This window comes from Phyllopteryx taeniolatus, chromosome 1, assembly GCF_024500385.1.
Source record: "Phyllopteryx taeniolatus isolate TA_2022b chromosome 1, UOR_Ptae_1.2, whole genome shotgun sequence".
NCBI classification, from domain to species: domain Eukaryota; kingdom Metazoa; phylum Chordata; class Actinopteri; order Syngnathiformes; family Syngnathidae; genus Phyllopteryx; species Phyllopteryx taeniolatus.
The window spans coordinates 17,411,884-17,430,413 of NC_084502.1; the positions used below are offsets into that span (position 1 = coordinate 17,411,884).

The window sequence follows — 18,530 nt, forward strand, 5'->3', positions numbered from 1 at the left end:
ACAAACAAAGGGTAAACATCCTGCTTCATGTGTACACATTGTAGGTGAACTACGATGTAAAAAGTGTGTCACATTAATTGCTTTATTAGCTTCTCTGTTTCAGGTTGCCAAATGATGCAAGGGGTTTCCTTTGGGACTTCCTCTGTGTTCATATGCTGGATGAAAAGAAAACAGCAACATGCCATCACTTTGTCTGGAACCCCCCCGTGAGTTCTCAGGTCAGAAAAAGAAATCCCACCTTTTCTTTAATGTGTCAAAAAGAAATGTTTCAAATGTCTGCAAAACAGTAACAGCAGTTTTTCCACAGCCGTTTTTATTTACAGCAACAATATAATTTTGTAAGTCTATACAATGTTAATGCTTATGACAAAGCAATGTTACCTACATGAGAAGCAAGTCACCATAACAACAAGTTTTAATACACACTATAAAAATAGTCAAGATAAAGTATTTCATTTATATACAATACGATAATCATTACTTCATGATCTCTTCTCCAGCATTTTGGAATAAGAAAAATATGAACCTCAGTAATTGTGGCGCATTGACGGAATTATAAATAATAATAATAATAATAATAATAATAATAATAATAATAATAATAATAATAATAAACAACAGAGACAAAACGTGCCACACTAAAAAATTAGATAGCAGAAGAAAATGTAAAAAAAAAAATGTGACTACAACGCCACATGCTTCGACAAATATGTACACTACTCTCAAAAAAGTTAGGGATATTTGGGATATAAATTTCAGGATGTACTTAAAATGCACTGCAGGTGAACCTTTCAACGCACACGTGCAAATGTTCAATGTTACAGTGCTTTCTGCACAACTTGCTGTTCTTGAACAAGCAGCAAAATTAACATAGGCAGCACATGCTCATTCAAAAGTTTAGAGAAAGTGAAATTAAGTTAACCTGGAAAGGTTATAGCGCATTTTAGGTTCATCCTGAAATTTCACCCGAAAGCCTAATACCCTTACATTTTTATGAGTAGTGTATATCAGCTAGTCTTGTTGAAAACTGACTCTAGGCTGAGCAGCTTCATTGGGTCTTTAAAATGCCTGAAAATACATTGTTGTTGGTGGTGTTGTTGTCATTGTTGTTGTTAAATCCCCTGGATGTGAGAAAGACCTCTCGTTGAGTGGCCCATTTTCTACGAATAGAAAAATGGCCCACTCAACCAAAAACTTGTAAAAAGATGAAAAATCTCACTTCCTTGGATCCTCTTCAAGAATCTGAATGCCTCCTGAGCGTAAAGTCCTTGTCACACAAACGGGCTGTCAGATCGGAATATGTCCGAATAGGTTTTTCCGTTAGTCTGCTCGGTGTGACTCTCGATGCTGTAGCAACGGTGGACCTCGGTGAGCGATGACGCCACGTAGGAGGCCGAGCGGAAGAGGTCGGCGTTGGCAAATGTGCCGGCAAACTGCATCTGCTGCTGATTCCAGTGTCTCCGCAGAACGCTCTGAACCTTACAGGAAGGTAGGGTAGAGGTTAAAAAATGTTTTTTAAAATGACTTTAGTCCTATTTGGGGTTGCAAAATGCTGAGAGTTGTCAATGATCATGTAAACTATGACTGAATTTCCACTGCATCTGTTTTTGAATCAACTTACCATTTGAAATATAAATTTTCGTTCCGTCATCCTTGCAAGCAATTTATCTCACGTCACATCTTCTTTTCGACTGACAATTCACACAAAATTTTCATATATTTCCCCTGTTTTCTCAGTGTCTCTGCCTTAGTCAAATCCCATGTAAGACTTTGTTTTCTAGTGGTGCCATTGGAGAAAGCTCCATTTTTTGCCACCCAGAAGTACTGTATGTGTGACGTCATGGTGAAATGTCCTGCTGCTGCAGCTAACATCAGGGGCAAATCATTAGCCTCCAATTCACGTGTGCATGGCTTACCTCCCCATTAAAGAAGCAGAATATGGTGGACACAAGGAGACCCTGAAAGTGGAAGAGAGTTTCTTCAGTAAGTCATGAAATTGCACAAATCCTTTAACACCTGGAAACCTGTTGCTGCTTGTGGATGAACAAATGCAGACCGCTCCTAGATACTGTATGGAGGGTCTGAATCAGCACTCACCTGATAGTGCATGAGGATCTCCATGACGTAGAGATATATCTCAGAGACCCAGTGCTCCTGAGGCTTGTAAGGCAGCAGCACAAACTGAATGCCGAGCAGCGGAATGAGGATGAGTGTGGCCCTCACCGCCCGCATGTACAGGCTGGACTCAGCCTGGTGGGTAACTCTCAGTTTAGTGATGAGAACCCGCACAATGTTCAAAAGGAAAAAGAGGTTCACCTAAAAGCAGAAAGGCATCAGATAGATAGGTAGATAGATAGATAGATAGATAGATAGATAGATAGATAGATAGATAGATAGATAGATAGATAGATAGATAGATAGATAGATAGATAGATAGATAGATAGATAGATAGATAGATAGATAGATAGATAGATAGATAGATAGATAGATAGATAGATAGATAGATAGATAGATGTCAATGTTTGACACTTACCACCAATGCAGCGCAGATCGGCCCATGGATGATGTAGAGTAGGGATGTATCCGAGCTAACCCAGCACCTGACAAAAGAAAACATCATTCAAATATGGGATGAAAGCAACACATTAATATTTTGGATTATAAAAACACACTTGTCATTATAGTAGCAGTGGCGTGCTATGGAATGCAACAGTGCTGGCACCAGGGGGAAACCTGTAGTAAAGAGCACATACGTTACTTGTCCACAGAAAGGTTGCATAAGATTTTACTACTCCATGCTCACCCCAGCCAAGCAGATAATACCACATGAGATGCTGTTTCTCTGCAAACACGGCCACCACAATCAGAGTGTGCAGGTAGATGCCCTCACACAGCATCCAGAAGTAGTTGCAGCTCAACAGGTAGAGGTGGATGAACATGAGCAGCTTGCAGCTCGCCTATAAACAGGAGAACAACGACATGACGACAACTCCACGTCCTGCTTCTGGAAAGAGAGCAACTCACTCACCGAGTCGTTGTACGTATACCCTTGTTTCTTGGCCACCTTTGTCAGCCACACAACAGTGATGACTGAGTTCAGAACGAATGACACAAAGAGGTTCTTGTGTAGCGTGATCCTCTGGCAGCTCAGACTCCTGCAGGGGAAAGTTCAAGGAGAGATTCTGCTTGATGTCCACACAATATCACAGATCCGTTTGAAGAGTTGAAACACAAAATCAGACATCTCCATTTTTATGAATTGAACTGAAGATGATTGAATGATGAAATATACAGTCACATGCTGCTGTTATGTTGTACTTTTTAGCGTGCGCTTACTTAAAATGGAAGAATATTCCCAGTGATATGATCAATGAGACCAGTGACAGCCCGTGACCAATCATGACCAGATAGAAATGAGTCATTGCCACCTGGAAGGACAACATTTCACAACAGAACATTCCGGAGAATCCACGTATGTTTAATGAGATTTGATTTGTTCTCACCGTGCCATGATGTGTTGTATTGGCTTGGCAGTTGGTAAAGTTTGTCCATGTCCGGTTGCTCTCTGGGTGACGCCACCAATTGCCTGTTTCCGTACAGACTTTGGATGCTAGCGCTGATGACAAAATGCAGACTTAAAGTGAAATATAAACATGCACCTAAAGCATATCTTACCATTGAACCTTTTACACAAAACGCTTAACATTACCAAAATATTTAAAATTACAAGGTGTCAATGAGTTTATTCAACTCTCAGATACGGAACCATATAAGGTAACATAAAGGGGACATATAATTCAGAATAGAATTTTAATTGCTAACATTTATTCAATTATTTTATGAAACCTTTTTAACTGTATGGGTCACTGGTCTTTTTTATGTTATTTTCAATCACGGGTACACTTCATCACCACGCTGCTGAATTATGTTTTAGTGTGCGGATCAGTGTATGTTGCGCATGCAGCAGACCCTTTAGCCCTATAAAGGGATATACCTCAATGCATTGATTCTGTTCCTTTATTTATGACGATGGTATCAAAGTCGGCGGCACGGTGACCGACTGGTTAGAGTGTCTGCCTCACAGTTCTGAGGACTGGGGTTCAATCCCCGGCCCCGCCTGTTTGGACTTTGCATGTTTTCACCGTGCCTGCGTGATTTTTCTCCGGGCACTCCGGTTTCCTCCCACATCCCTAAAACATGCATGGTAGGTTGATTGAAGACTTCTAATTGCCCATAGGTGTGAATGGTTGTTTGTTTATATGTGCCCTACGATTGGCTGGCGACCAGTTCAGGGTGTACTACGCCTCCTGCCCGATGATAGCTGGGATAGGCTCCAGCACTCCGGCAACCCTTGTGAGGATAAGCGGCTCAGAAAACGGATGGATGGATAGTATCAAAGTCAACCAAGGTAATTGTATAGAAGCAAAGAATAGTACCATAAGGGTCAAAGTCTTTATAATAGTCTGGGCAGCTCTGCTCTGTTAAGAGTCCTGCTTCGGTTTCATCCCAGCACAACCAACCATCCCATGTCATGTTGCACATTGGTCCTGCAGACAAAACATGAAATAACCAACCAAAGCCGCTTTCGCCTCTTTGGCCATGCTGTAGATTTTCTGCAACATCATCATCTTCCTCACCCATTGTTTGGGATTTGCGGTGATTGTCTCCTCTCACCATCCGCTGGAAGCACTTGTACTGGGCCATGGCGATTGTTGCTGGGTGTTCCCCGTAATGGTTCAGATGTTCCTGATAGTCATCTTCAGAACTTTCAGCTGCAAGCAGCTGACCCGACTGAAACACAACCTTCCTGATTACGACTGTCGTTAAAGCATGGAAACAAATTTCTACAGGATGTGGATCTTTACTACCTTGCACAGGGAGCACATCACCAGGAGAAACATGAAGCAGTCCATTTGTAGTCTCAGATGCGTTTTCTGGGGAAGATGGACAATGATGTGAAGTAAAGAATTCCTTGATGTGAAAGCAAGTTTGAAGTTCAATTAGTTAAATCAAGTGCAACCCATTCTGGAAGATTTGGGGGTTATATTGTTGTTGTTGTTTTTCTTCTTTTACAATGTTTCCTGTATATTAGGCTGGATTTAAACAAAGCCCTTTTCTTTGCTCTCAAGTCATGGCGGCAAGAATAGAAAAAAATGTGTGGAATCGGATATGTTCAGATTCAAATCAATGTGCCAGTAATCCGAGCAACAGAAAAGTCGATGACTTAGCGGTTCTTTCAACCATCATGTCTATGTCTGTGTTTCCACCACATCTATTTTTGAATCAACTCACCTGTTCAAATGTAAATAACCGCCGGAGTTCCATTATCCTTCCAAGCAGCTTACCTCACGTATTGACTGACACATCACACATTCAAACTACCGCAGGAAAGAAGAAGGTTTAAATCATCATGCAAGCCATTAACCCTGTTTTCTCAATCACTCTGCCTCAGTTAAATGCCATATTAGAATTTGTTTACTAGCGCCCTTGAAGCTATTGCCATCCAGAAGTACATGGGATGCCATGTTGAAAAGGTCGATATAAACGTGCATCTGCTCAAACTACACAAATAAACAAGCTAAAAAAAACACCTGGTTGAAATCTAAATTACAGCAAACGCATACACAATTAAATATGGCGTTAATATGGTACATTTCAGACGTGCCAAGGAAATAAATGTCAACAGCAGCCAGTGGGTTACCCTCATTTTAATCAATGGGGTGGGAATAAGCACAGGCAAACTAACTAGTATTAAATGTTTGTATTATTTTACATTATTGTTTACTTGTGTATTGTTACTGCTCACGTTTGAGGCTTTTGAAGTTACTTTCGTGCAATTTGGGTGTCTGTGGGTCGTTTCCTGTATGAGGTGGATGTAAATACGGCAAAATCCGATTTGTGTCAGTTGAAATGTTCATGGAAATAGACAATCTTGGACCTGCAGTGTAAATCCAGTCTTAATTTGTTGTATAACAGCGAGACTATTAAAGAGATAGGCTGTTTTTGTGTTCTAGTTTACTTTTGGTGCATCTGTAACATTTTGCACTAAACCACCTCTTTTTTTGGAAAGGATGTTTCTTTTACTTCCTGATCTGAGAGATAGCCCTGAATCCGATTGATGAGCGACATACATGTGTTTTGAGCTATGATTGCAGATTGTTGACATGCTGCTGTTCTGCCATTAGATTGGAAACAAAACAAAAAAAATGGAGGTACCCGTTTCACCAATATGTTCTTTTCAGACTATTCCTTTGTGAAAGCGAGTTCTTAAACTGCACATTTTCTGACTACTAGTTACATGTTTCTTGTTTTATTCAGAAAAGTGAGTTATTTTTGTAGCCTTTAGCAAGACACTCAAACCCCCTTCTGACACTCGAACCCGTTCGGAATTTCTTTGCACACCCCTCACTCGCTCTCATTCTCTGTTTTATGTGCAACACAAAGTAGACAACAGAGTGTTCCTTGAATTCCCCTCAGGGATCATAATTAGTATAATAATAAAAATGATCAGTTGTAGAATCAAGGCACAGGAAAAATGCAAATGTTTTTTTCATATTTGTAATGGGTGGATTTCTAGTTTAATACTAGATTTAGCCTGTCTCTTCCCTTGGCCTCTAGTTTCCTTCCTGCTTGCGTTTATAGGCCAACATGTTGAGCAAGTTTAGCCAAACGAATGTCAAAGCCGCACAATCTTTGAATTTACTTGCTGGAGATACTGCCTTACGTTGACCAAACTTCTGTTTTAACTTTTTGCTTTCACCTGAAGTGTGGCTCCTCAAAATATGAATTATTGCTCAAACTATCCCAATACAAAGCAAAGCTGTATCTATTGTTTTCATCTACAGTATTTGTAATCTATGTCCTGTTGATCTTTCCTTGTCCCTGATTATGGTCCCTGTAAATCCATTCAGCCTAATTCAAATGAATAAGCATGCCATGTTTCAAGCACCATGTGTACGCAATGTATAATCATGTCAATGTGGAATGGAAGCATAAACAAGAGCTTACCTTAGCAGGTGACTGGGGTATTTTGAATACTAATCCCTCGACTTGCCACCTCTCGTCATTGAATTAATAAAGATTTAAGATCTGCTCTTGAGGAGTCAGTGTGTCTGCAGTGTTACCTTCCACAGTCTGAGGCAACACTGAGCTGTCCTGATAAGGACACTTTGGGGATGACATCATGAGTTTGCTGTCAATGGAGGCGTAAAGGGACATCCCTGCAGAGGAGATGACAATAGTATACATGCACATACTATGTACAGAGTACACAGTTTATACAAGATATGTACACTTATAATATTTATATTTATCTAAATGTGTATGTATGCAAAGTATTTAAAGGGAGTATTACAACATGTGAACTTTTATTTCCAGATGTTTACATCTGGACCAGATACACAGTTCAGAAGAGTATTCCTAACATGGCACCAAATGTTTACTTTAGCAAAAGTATTGGAATAGATAGACCTAAAGTACAGTACATTAAAGTGAATAAGACGTTATATTTAGTTGCAAAGTGTTTGCTTGCAATAACTGAATTAAGCCTGTGACCCATTGACATCCCAAACTTTTGCATTCTTCTATGGAGATGCAACCTCTTATTGGGGGGGGGGGGGTGTTACTCGTTCCAGTCTCGTCTTTAGCAGGTAAAATAGATGCTCTATAAGGTTTACGTCTTGAGTTTGACTTTTCCAGTCTCTGGACAGGCTTACACTTTTTGCCCCTGATGAACGCCTTTGTTGTTTTGGCAGTGTGTTTTGGGTCAATATCTTGCTGCATGATGAAGGATCTCCCATTCAGTTTGGTCGTGTCTTTCTTTAAAACGGGACATACTATAGAAAATGTAGTTTTCTTTTTCTATACCCATACTGTGCTATTTCTTGTATGAAAAACAATGTCACAGGACACTCCTTGGCAAGGTGCTATCTTTTAAGTTGTGTTTCAGATCTGGGTTAGGGTCGCCCTTTGATGTCAAAGTCAAATGTTTTCAGTTTACAGCAAAAATAAAGGAATTGGCTTCGCTCCACACAAACACATGCACATGCGCGCGTACACACTATAGTGCAATAGTACACGCACGTGTTATTTAGTGCCAAGCAGTGCCCTCTTGTGTCCAAATACATTATTTTGTTCCCAATGTTTATTTTATAATACTAAAATATGCTGTTTCTTCCGGTTCCGCTTCTGCTACCAGCGATTGCATTTTACTTATTTTTGCACAGACAACAATAGGGTTTTAAGGCTGCAACAGCATAATTACTTAAGGTATGTTCGAATTCATTTTTTGAAAGGTGGAATTGAATTGAAAAGTTTCTTCTTTTTACACTTTCCTTTACACTTTTACTTAATGGCACATATAAAAACATGTTCACATCTACAGGAACCAATGAAGTCCCTCCTTTACTTTAATATAATGGCCATCCGAAAAGACCTTGTAGATGCAGAGAAATGTCATATTTATTCATTTATTTTGTATGTAATTTCCAATTAATCTGGCCCTTGGTTTAAGACATTAATGCTATGACATTGACAAAGGATACCTCCTACCTGTACACACTCCTGTTGACATCTAAAATTATTTTACGATGGCAGATCGTGAATGTTCCTCATTTCTGGTTCAACACAAAGCAAAACCCGAACAGATAAGGCCCATAGGATGAGAAATGATTCCTGTCTTGCATCTGGGACCCCAAATCAAGTTGCCACAAGCCCGGTGGCTGGCAGTATCTGCCGGGAGGTGTTCCAGGTCCAGGATGTGTGCCCTATCAATCAAGAGCAGTTTGCACTGACTGCTGTAGTCGGGTTCTGGTTACTGATATTCTTTGGGGATAAATGTAATGTGCTCAACTGTGGCCAGAATATGACCCAACACCGACATAGAACAAAGATATTAATGAACAGATGTTTTCTTGAAAGGATTCGTGATAAAGCCTCAGGCGAAGAGTTTAAACAAGTGTGTTTAATAATTTAGAGCACAAAATACAGTACATAATACAGTACATTGCAAAGAAACATGGCTTGACTGACAGAGAGCTAAATACATTGATCAATTTAAATACAACTACTACATGTGAATGTTTGCTCTGTTCTTTTATAAGCCTCCAGATTCATTAAGTGCTCATATTGTTGCTACATTTAAAAAGAACATAGGTCAGTTTTCTGCTCCACTTCTTATAAACTCCGAAACAATTGTCACATTTTATGTGACAACTTTTTAAACCAATTAAGCTTCAAGTGGAGAAGTAGAACAAAACCGCACAACCAACAACATCACAGTCACATAACAGAAGCTATTTGAGGATTTACACACAAATGCATGGCAATCCTGAATCCATAATGGAAGACTACATTTGGCAAAACTGCTCAGCTTTAAACATCAATTTTGCTGCAAATATTTCTAGATTCAGCATTGTGCATGAAAATGGATCCCAGGTTGGATATCATGATGGATGACGTTGCCTGCATCCTATTATTTATACAACGAATAAAGATTAAAGAACATTTTCAAAGCAAATCAAGGCATTAAATGTAATTTAACAAGAAACATATAACTATGAAAAAGACTGCTGCTGTGATGTTAAAATTGAACGCACTGGGATGAATAATACATACACTCAGGCAACTACACAAAGATAAGATATTTGCACAATAGTGATAAGTATTTCTCCAAAAAACAAGTAAATCTATTTTTCATGCACTTACAAAATGGCAGCTGAGTTTTACAAATTTTATTACACGAAAAAAAACAAAAAAACACTCCAGTTTGATTCTTGGTACCATTCCATAAGTTTCTTTTCGAGGAAAAAAAAGCAGTATGTCAGCACTGTGTGGCGGGTGTTGATGGTGAGGATAAGTGCACTACATACTGTATGTGGTTCTGTGTTGTGTCCGTCCCGCAGACTCACCAGCATTAACTCCATTTTACGGCAGAAAGAAGGCACCCTCAGTGCAGGGATTGTGGGACATTAAGTCCACAGGAGGAATCTCGCTGTTGATCTTAAAAATGTGTTTGCAGGTATTTGATACTTCAACAGAACATTTGTGCAATCTTTGGCAAAGTTGTACAATCATACAGTTCGACAACAACATTGCCTGGGAGAGGAAAATCAAGCGGAAGGACGGATGCTTCGACATAACTCTTCATCTATCGTCGCTTTGTCAGAGGTCGCCCCTCTCGAACGTGCTTGGTACTTCTTTTCTCTGATTTCACCTTCTCCTTCCCTTTCTTGAGGCGACGTGGAGGGGGTGTCTCTCTGAACTCACTGTCTTCCTGAGTGCTGGATGTGTCCATCCCATCTTGCTCCTCGGGTATGTTGGGAATAGTCCCACTGCTTCCATCTAGAATGTTCCTGAGGTAGTGGTCCTCTGGAGTGTCAGTGGTAGTAGTACCACTCTCGCTGCTGCTCAGATCCTGCTCTTCACCATACCTCGCGCTTCTGCTGTGGTGCTGAAGCGAGGAAGCCCTGATTGATGTCCTTTCCCGCCGCACCTCACGGATATTCTGCTGAGGCTCGTTCATGTCCACCCCAGAGTCCAGGCTGGTGTCGTTGCTGCTGGGAGGGCGGTGGCGGCTCTGGAGCTCAATGATTGAGTGGCGCACCTGAGCTGCCGGTTTCCCATCCAGGGAGACGAACCAGGCCCTGGGGTGGGATGATGAAGACTTACCCCTGGTCAGCTCCAACAGAGTGCGCTCTGAGATGCCTTGCAGCTCGCTTGAAATGCCGTGAGCGCCACTGAAGCCTTCCATCCCTGCTGCCTCATTGAGGGTCCCTGGCACCGAAACCGAGGACTCAAGGAGGTTACTGTAGCGGCCCCATACAGCAGGAGACCCTTGGCTTGGGGGAGGAGTCTCCAGAGGCTGGGGTTCATCTTGGTGGCTTTGCTGCTGGCTGCTTTGCACTTTGCCAAGTGTCTGGGCGTAGCTGTCTTTATTTGGCGCTTCTGCATCAAAATCATTTCCATTGCGGGGGAACGTGGCAGACTTGCACCCAGCTTTTTGTGGCTCTTGATTGCTGAAAATATCTGGTGCCTGAATGATGGCCACTGGATGGTTGTAGATATGTACCAGCTTGTCTGGAAAGAAGCTGTCAGAATTTATGTTGCTGCGGTTCAGTTCCATCTGCTCCATAAGTCGAGATACCTCCTCGTTGTTGATGTAATGAGAACGTACATTGGGAACTTTGATACGATCAGTCGAAATATTCTCATAAAGTGGAGCTTTCGCTTGACTAGCTGGGTCCTCCACATAGATGTTGTAGTTGGCTTTGTGCCTTGGGGTGGACAAAGGGTCACACTGAACGTTACAGGGGGCCAAGATATTCTCACCTGAGTGGAAGAGCAGACCCCCCTCCATGTGCATGGAAGTGGTTTGGTCCTTTTTCACCACTGTGAGTTTGGAAAAACGGGCTCGTCTCCCCCTGGGTTCTCGGTGGGAACTTCTGGAGAAACATTTAAATTGATAATTGTCAGAAATACCTAGGCTTGTGGTATCAAATAAAATGTGTGATTTCCTACCTGCACTGACACAACAGCAAAGACAGGAATCCGATTACTACCACCAGAGTTCCTGCCAGTATTCCCACCAAGAGAAGGTTGTGATAAGAAAGGAAATCCAAGGAGCTTCCATGTTCTAATACATTAAGATTGATTATTAGTATCGTAACACCACAGCAATTATGCATGTATATTCACCATTTGAAGGCAGCGGGGCAGCGATCCAATATCCCAGGTGGGAAGCAGTGTATGTCCAAACCAGCTCCTCACCAAGTGTCTTCACTATTCCCAGACCCTGATTCTGCCAGGCACCTTGAAGCACAACAATTAATCCCAGAGACATGTAATACTTCAAACCTCATGCTTCATGTATGACTCCTACCTGTCTGTAGGTTGAAGGACCAGGCTGGCATGGTGTCAGAAGCACGGTGGTGGGTGCTGCTCCCCAGAGGCATGCTGAACTGGATGGGCCCTCGAACCTGGAGCTCCTCGCCTCCCGCATAGAGCAGGACACTGACTGCTGCTACCGGCTTCAACCCACTGCTTCTAAAACCTGCACAAACAAGCAGTCATGTAATATAATCAAGTACAAAACTGTGTTACTGTACTTAAGTGCAATTTCCACGTATCTGTATCTTCTTTACTTATATTTGGGGCAACTTTTACTTCCTTGCTAAAATGATTATTTTTTTTTTTTTTACTCTGCTACATTTCCCTGCCACCTTCCTTACTCATGTCTGCAAAATAAAATTACCAAAATATTGTTCAATGATGCACGCAATTACCTGCTTGCAGTACTGAAAAGGTGACTGCACCTGCTGCTGACTCCACTGATCACACATCTCCAGCAACAGATAACAACCAAGATGATGGTTACAATGTGGATAACATTACACACCCATGAGCATAATTACAGGAATGCTTTTCATACATTGGATGAAGTGCCTCTTATGCCTACCTGAAATGAGACATATTAGCATGCCAAAACTCCCTTTCCAACCTGAAGTTCACATGAAGGTAAGTTACTGTAACGACTGGTTAGTATATCCGCCTCACAGTTCTGAGGTTGTGGGTTCAAATCCGGGCTCTGGCCTTCTTGTGTGGTGTTTGCATGTTCTCCTCGTGCCTGCATGGTTTTATCCTCCCAAATTAATTGAAGACTCTAAATTGTTTTGTAAGTGTGGATGGTTGTTTGTCTATGTGTGCCCTTGCGAGTGGCTGTCGACCAGTTCTGGGTGTACCCCGCCTCTCGCCCAAAGTCAAATATGCTGAAGCACACCCACGACCCCAGTGAGGATAAGCATTACAGAGAATGCATGGATGGATAATCCAAATTCTAAACGCTCATCTTTTTAAAATTGATTTACTTTTACATCCAATACTGAAATACAACCCCAATTCCAATGAAGTTGGATGAATGATTAGCAAATCATGTTCAACCTATATTTAATTAAATACACTACAAAGACAAGATATTTAATGTTCAAACTGATAAACTTTATTGTTTTTGGCAAATAATCATTAACTCAGTATTTTATGGCTGCAACACGTTCCAAAAAAGCTGGGACAGGTGGCAAAAAAGACAGTTGAAGAATGTTCATCAAACACCTGTTTGGAACATCGCACAGGTAAACAGGCTAATTGGAAACAGGTGGGTGCCATGATTGGGTATAAAAGATGCATTCACAAGCAAAGATGGGGCGAGGTTCACCTCTTTGTGAACAAGTGCGGGAGAAAATAGTTTAACAGTTTCAGGACAATGTTCCTCAACGTACAATTGCAAGGACTCTAGGGATTTCATCATCTACGGTCCATAATATCATCAAAAGGTTCAAAGAATCTGGAGAAATCACTGCATGTAAGCGGCAAGGCTGAAAAGCAACATTGAATGCCCGTGACCTTCGATCCCTCAGGCGGCACTGCATCAAAAACCGACATCAATGTGTAAAGGATATCACCACATGAGCTTAGGAACACTTCAGAAAACCAATGTCAGTAAATACAGTTCGGCGCTACATCCGTAAGTACAACTTGAAACTCTACTATGCAAACCAAAAGCAATTTATCAACAACACCCAGAAACGCCGCCGGCTTCTCTGGGCCCGAGCTCATCTAACATGGACTGATGCAAAGTGGAAAAGTGTTCTGTGGTCCGACGATTCCACATTTCAAATTGTTTTTGGAAATTGTGGACACCGTGTCCTCCGGAAAAGAAAACAGGAAAAGAACCATCCGGACCGTTATGGACGCAAAGTTCAAAAGCCAGCATCTGTGATGGTATGGGGCTGTGTTAGTCCCAATGGCATGGGTAACTTACACATCTGTGAAGGCACCATTAATGCTGAAAGGTACATACAGGTTTTGGAGAAACATATGCTGCCATCCAAGCAATGTTTTTTTCATGGACGGCCCTGTTTTCAGCAAGACAATGCCAAACCACATTCTGCACGTGTTACAACAGCGTGGCTTCGCAGTAAAAGAGTGCGGGTACTAGACTGGCCTGCCTGCAATCCAGACCTCTCTCCCATTGAAAATGTGTGGCGCATTATGAAGCGTAAAATACAACAACGGAGACTCCGGACTGTTGGGACAGCTGAAGCTGTACATCAAGCAAGAATGGGAAAGAATTCCACCTACAAAGCTTCAACAATTAGTGTCCTCAGTTCTCAAACGTTTATTGAATGTTGTTAAAAGAAAAGGTGATGTAACAGTGGTAAACATGACCCTGTCCCAGCTTTTTTGGAACGTGTTGCAGCCATAAAATTCTAAGTTAATGATTATTTGCTAAAAACAATAAAGTTTGTTTGAACATTAAATATCTTGTGCTGTCTAATATAGGTGGAACATGATTTGCAAAGCGGCACAGTGGGCGACGGGTTAGAGCGTCAGCCTCACAGTTCTGAGGACCCGGGTTCAATCCCCGGCCCCGCCTGTGTGGAGTTTGCATGTTCTCCCGTGCCTGCGTGGGTTTTCGCCGGGCACTCCGGTTTCCTCCCACATCCCAAAAACATGCATTAATTGGAGACTCTAAATTGCCCGTAGGTGGGACTGTGAGTGCGAATGGTTGTTTGTTTGTATGTGCCCTGCGATTGGCTGGCAACCAGTTCAGGGTGTACCCCGCCTCCTGCCCGATGATAGCTGGGATAGGCTCCAGCACGCCCGCGACCCTAGTGAGGATAAGCGGCTCAGAAAATGGATGGATGGATGATTTGCAAATCATTGTATTCTGTTTTTATTTTTGTTTAACACAACGTCCCAACTTCATTGGAATTGGGGTTGTACATTAATATCAGAAACTTACTTTTAATATTTAAAGGGACTATATTCAGTTTTCAAACTGCTAGTTATTTTTGAAAGTAGCCTCATTTCAGTCCACGCCCCTGCCTCCACTACCTGGCCAATCTGCCCAACAAAACTCACTAAACTTGGACAACAAAAATGATCCATGAAGAGAACGCTGCGCTGTGCCCACATGGCCAGAGTGCATCTCGGGGTCAGCCGCAAGCAGGCAGTGTTACACGAAATATAGCCGGTAAGATGTATTTTTTTTGGAATCCACAATCTATTAAAAATATCAGAGAGGTGATCAACTTACCTGACGAATCGGTGTGAACGGTGACCTGACATACACAGTAGTGTTCCAAGCTCACCGATGCAGCCGTTCGCATATAAGACACACACTACTGTTATATACAGTATCTCAACCCTCGATTTGAAGTAAAGAGTTGTACTTGTCCTTCCTTTTAACTTTTGCTGCTAACCGGAGTTAAATATAGAAACTATAATAGCTTACTCTGTGAGAGAGTGCAGTATGTCCCCGTGAGCATTCGTGTGCATGGTGGGTATATGCAAATGATTGACAGACTATTCGGTCACGCCTCCTGTCACTACATTCTATGATTGGCTATTCTTGTGCTGTCATGTCCAGTTGTAAAATAATAATTAAATTTAAATTATACGTATTAGATGGGGACATAGAGGGATGATTTTTCAAAAGACCATTTTAATAATATTCTACTGTCAAATCATACAGACAGTTTTAACGTATATGACACTGTGTTTTTTTTTTAAACGGCAAATTACACCTTGAAGTTCTTCAAAGGTAAGTTACTTTTAAGATTCAAGTGATATTCTACAAGATGACTTCTATTCTCTGTTTGGATATGTGTATACTTTCATTCAAGTATGACTTTCTGGTACGTTATATGATACAAGACTGCAAACTAGCCAAAATTGAGGTCCAAGTAATTTGATGGTCATTTTTATTGGGGTTCACCTGTTGTGTTGACAATGATGCCTGGGGTGCAGTTGGCACAGTTCTTCGCTAATTGCGGCACGGTCAGGTAAGCTGTCAATGATGACACATTGCTCTTGTCGGGTAGTCTGAGCAGGTTCTTGGGAATCTTTATCTTTGGTTGAGAGGCACTGTCTATAAAAATAAGGCAGGATAAAAAACGTGCAGATTTGTGTTTTGTTTTTACAGCCTAAGACTTGACATTTAAGCAATGTCTTAACATACCTGGTAACTTGGCTGTGATGACCACAGAGTCTTCAAATAGCCAGATGTTGCCTTGCCTCTGAGGAAGCAGCAGCAATGTCACAGCAGAGAAGACTGCAATGAGATAGCCACATTATGAACTGATTCTTACATAAAACTTATGTCAAATACTTATAATGGGTGTAAGTATTTTCCGTCAATGTGTGTGTTGAACTGAACTATTGCAGTTGACGGAAACGTGATTTTTGTAACTGATTGCACACTGAAAAAAAAAGATACTTAAATGGTACTTATTGGACCAATTTAAACATATACTCTAATTTGTATCAGATAAATGTATTACTTTGTTTTAGATTATATGGATTATACTTCTTTATTCATTTCCCTGGTTCCTTTCTTTCTTTCTGACCCATCTTCTTGTCTTTCTTTTTTTCTTTCTTCTTTATTACAGTAATTTATTTCTTGCTTTGTGAGATTCGAACCCAGAACTTTATGTTTCTTTCCAAATGACAAAAGAACAGTAACTAAAAATGAGCACCACAAAAAAACAACAACAACAAAAAAACACACACACACATTGAGTAAAACTATTAAGTAAAAAGTAAATCTAGGTTTGAATTGGAAATCACAATTTTCAGTTACGCATTAAATGCACTTGAGATGAATGACACATTACTTTCCCTTTTTTTCAGTAAATGATACTGCATTAGTCTCAAGCTCCCCTTAAATGAAATATGTGTGGAAAATTCCAGCAGATGCTACTCACTGGGTCTCTTGGTAGTGCTCCAAGGCAGTGGGCTGGGGACATAACCTTCCATAGTGGCCACCAGGGTCAGACTTAGCAGGGGGATGTACGGCACCCAGAGCAGAGCCTCACCTTTCTCCCCTGTCCAGGTGGAGCTGCTCAAGCTGTGGTTCACATAAAGTCCCACCGAGGCCCCTGGCAAAAGCTGACGTGTCACCATGTCTCTCACCAGAACCTTTAGGGGAAACTGGGGCTCTAGAATTCATATAGAAGAATTTAACTGAACTCATTTGAAGCAGGCGCCCTCCACACCCCATCACTATTCTGGCTATTGCTGTTTTTTGCTGACACACACTTCCCTACCTGCGGAGCAACACATGCAGGATTACAATGTGATGCCTACCTCAACATATCAGAGGATCTGAGCCCTGTGTCCTACACTGTAATCCTACTAGCCAACAATATAGTTAATTTTAAATGAATGCATCACTTAATCAGATGCAGTCCAGGTATATATATCCCAAAACAACAGTAGCATCACTAACAATAAAATACATTACAGACAGTATCTATATGCGATTACATGAGCAACAATGACCGGCTCAGATGTTCACCTGCGGTCAAAGCGGGGGCCACGAGAAACATCCCAGTGGTGGTGGCGGCGCTTTGGCCATTGTCCCCGGGCAAGGAGGGGGGAAGGCCGCCGCCCTCATCAGCAGCCCCCACTGGAGCATCAAAAGAAATCAGAAGCAAGGAGCGTACAAAGAGCGGCAGCAGCGGCGGTGGCGGCAATAATGCAGTCAATCGGCGTTCGGCATTGGGCATGGCGAAACATATATGTATATAGACATAACGAACCGCAGAGAGCGAGGAGAACGAGGCCAAAAAGGGGATTGTTGTGGGGTAGGGCTTGAGCTGATCAAATCGAGCGAGTTGTGAGGATGCTGATGCTGAGGCTGGGCGTGTGTAGTCCAAGAGATCGTTTCGAATAGAAAGATGGATCACTAGGCGCTGCCAACGCTACAACAATTGCATCTTTCTCCTTTTCATTGACAACCGCTTTTCACGCTGTGCAGTGTATGTGATATTTGAACAGAAGCAATGTGGGAAAAAGATGCCATAACTGAAAAACAACGAAAGCATCAGAGTGGGAGGTTGTTCCATTGCTTTGCTCTTTGCGAAAGGGAATGCTCTGACGTAAGCGGACCCTTTGTGCAGTTAGTTTGTCCTTGTATCATTATCGTAATGTTTTTTTTATTAACTGTAGGCTACTGTACCTCTGTAATGTTTAGGACATGACGAGTCTGTCCCCCTAACATAAGCATGCAGTGGGTAATCAAAGCTGAAAACACCTAGTTACAATTGATTTTGACTCATGTTGATCATTTACGATTTGCTTCACTTGTTCCGACGCCTGAATCACAACAAACTCACTTCGTGTCAAGATTGGTGACAATTTAGTAGCTCTACAAAGTGAAATGTCTCGTTCAGATCTCGCTAATGAAGAATGATTGACAAAGGGGATGTCGATGAAAAGTGAACGCTGTGCAGAAAGCAAACATGAGCAAATGTTACGACCCTTATTTAAACTGTCACCAATGACCGTCACATAACTGATTTCAAAGTGCTTTTATCTTGAAGTACTTCAGGTGTTCCTGAAACTTCCTGAAAGGCATCGTGTGGTAAATTGTATCTTCCAAAAGTCGAATGGTTCAAAATAAAAAAAATAAAAACATTTTAATGTTACTTTGAAATCAGAGGCAAGCCATACGCCAAGGTTGAGAAACAAT

At 41.6% G+C, this 18,530-nt stretch overlaps 2 protein-coding genes across 4 annotated transcripts; both read right to left on the minus strand.

Annotated features, from left to right (window-relative positions):
- Positions 1-277: 277 nt before the first annotated feature.
- On the minus strand, positions 278-7,164 carry LOC133479636 (calcitonin gene-related peptide type 1 receptor-like). 3 transcript variants are annotated; one of them, XM_061776874.1, is made up of 13 exons: positions 7,010-7,163; positions 4,870-4,935; positions 4,639-4,792; positions 4,438-4,548; positions 3,505-3,617; positions 3,338-3,429; positions 3,030-3,156; positions 2,805-2,958; positions 2,674-2,734; positions 2,535-2,601; positions 2,098-2,316; positions 1,917-1,958; positions 278-1,478 (listed from the first exon to the last, which is right to left on the minus strand). In XM_061776874.1, the coding sequence occupies exons 2-13, from the start codon at positions 4,912-4,914 to the stop codon at positions 1,272-1,274; spliced, it is 1,392 nt and encodes a 463-aa protein (XP_061632858.1). In that variant the 5' UTR covers positions 4,915-4,935; positions 7,010-7,163; the 3' UTR covers positions 278-1,271. The 3 variants fall into 3 exon arrangements, with proteins under 3 accessions (XP_061632858.1, XP_061632849.1, XP_061632840.1); XM_061776865.1 differs by having other exon boundaries at positions 2,098-2,250; positions 3,338-3,617; positions 7,010-7,164; XM_061776856.1 differs by having other exon boundaries at positions 3,338-3,617; positions 7,010-7,164.
- Positions 7,165-8,943: 1,779 nt separating this feature from the next.
- fam171b (family with sequence similarity 171 member B) lies at positions 8,944-17,801 on the minus strand. Its single transcript, XM_061776888.1, has 8 exons — positions 17,355-17,801; positions 16,762-16,995; positions 16,017-16,109; positions 15,774-15,926; positions 11,880-12,050; positions 11,696-11,809; positions 11,519-11,633; positions 8,944-11,442 (listed from the first exon to the last, which is right to left on the minus strand). Exons 1-8 carry the CDS (start codon positions 17,563-17,565, stop codon positions 10,149-10,151), a joined length of 2,385 nt encoding a protein of 794 aa, XP_061632872.1. The 5' UTR covers positions 17,566-17,801; the 3' UTR covers positions 8,944-10,148.
- Positions 17,802-18,530: the final 729 nt, after the last annotated feature.

Bases quoted from the DNA above. Each gene is read 5' to 3' on its own strand.
- LOC133479636 (XM_061776856.1), bottom strand. From the start codon at position 4,914: ATGGACTGCTTCATGTTTCTCCTGGTGATGTGCTCCCTGTGCAAG. The intron at 2,735-2,804 runs GTGAGCATGGAG...TCTTTACTACAG, and splicing joins GTATTATCTGCTTGGCTGGG to GTTTCCCCCTGGTGCCAGCA. The intron at 1,959-2,097 runs GTGAGTGCTGAT...TTCCACTTTCAG, and splicing joins AGATCCTCATGCACTATCAG to GGTCTCCTTGTGTCCACCAT.
- fam171b (XM_061776888.1), bottom strand. From the start codon at position 17,565: ATGCCCAATGCCGAACGCCGATTGACTGCATTATTGCCGCCACCGCCG. The intron at 16,996-17,354 runs GTGAACATCTGA...TATGAATTCTAG, and splicing joins GGCCCCCGCTTTGACCGCAG to AGCCCCAGTTTCCCCTAAAG. The intron at 11,810-11,879 runs GTAGGAGTCATA...TTGTGCTTCAAG, and splicing joins GTCCTTCAACCTACAGACAG to GTGCCTGGCAGAATCAGGGT.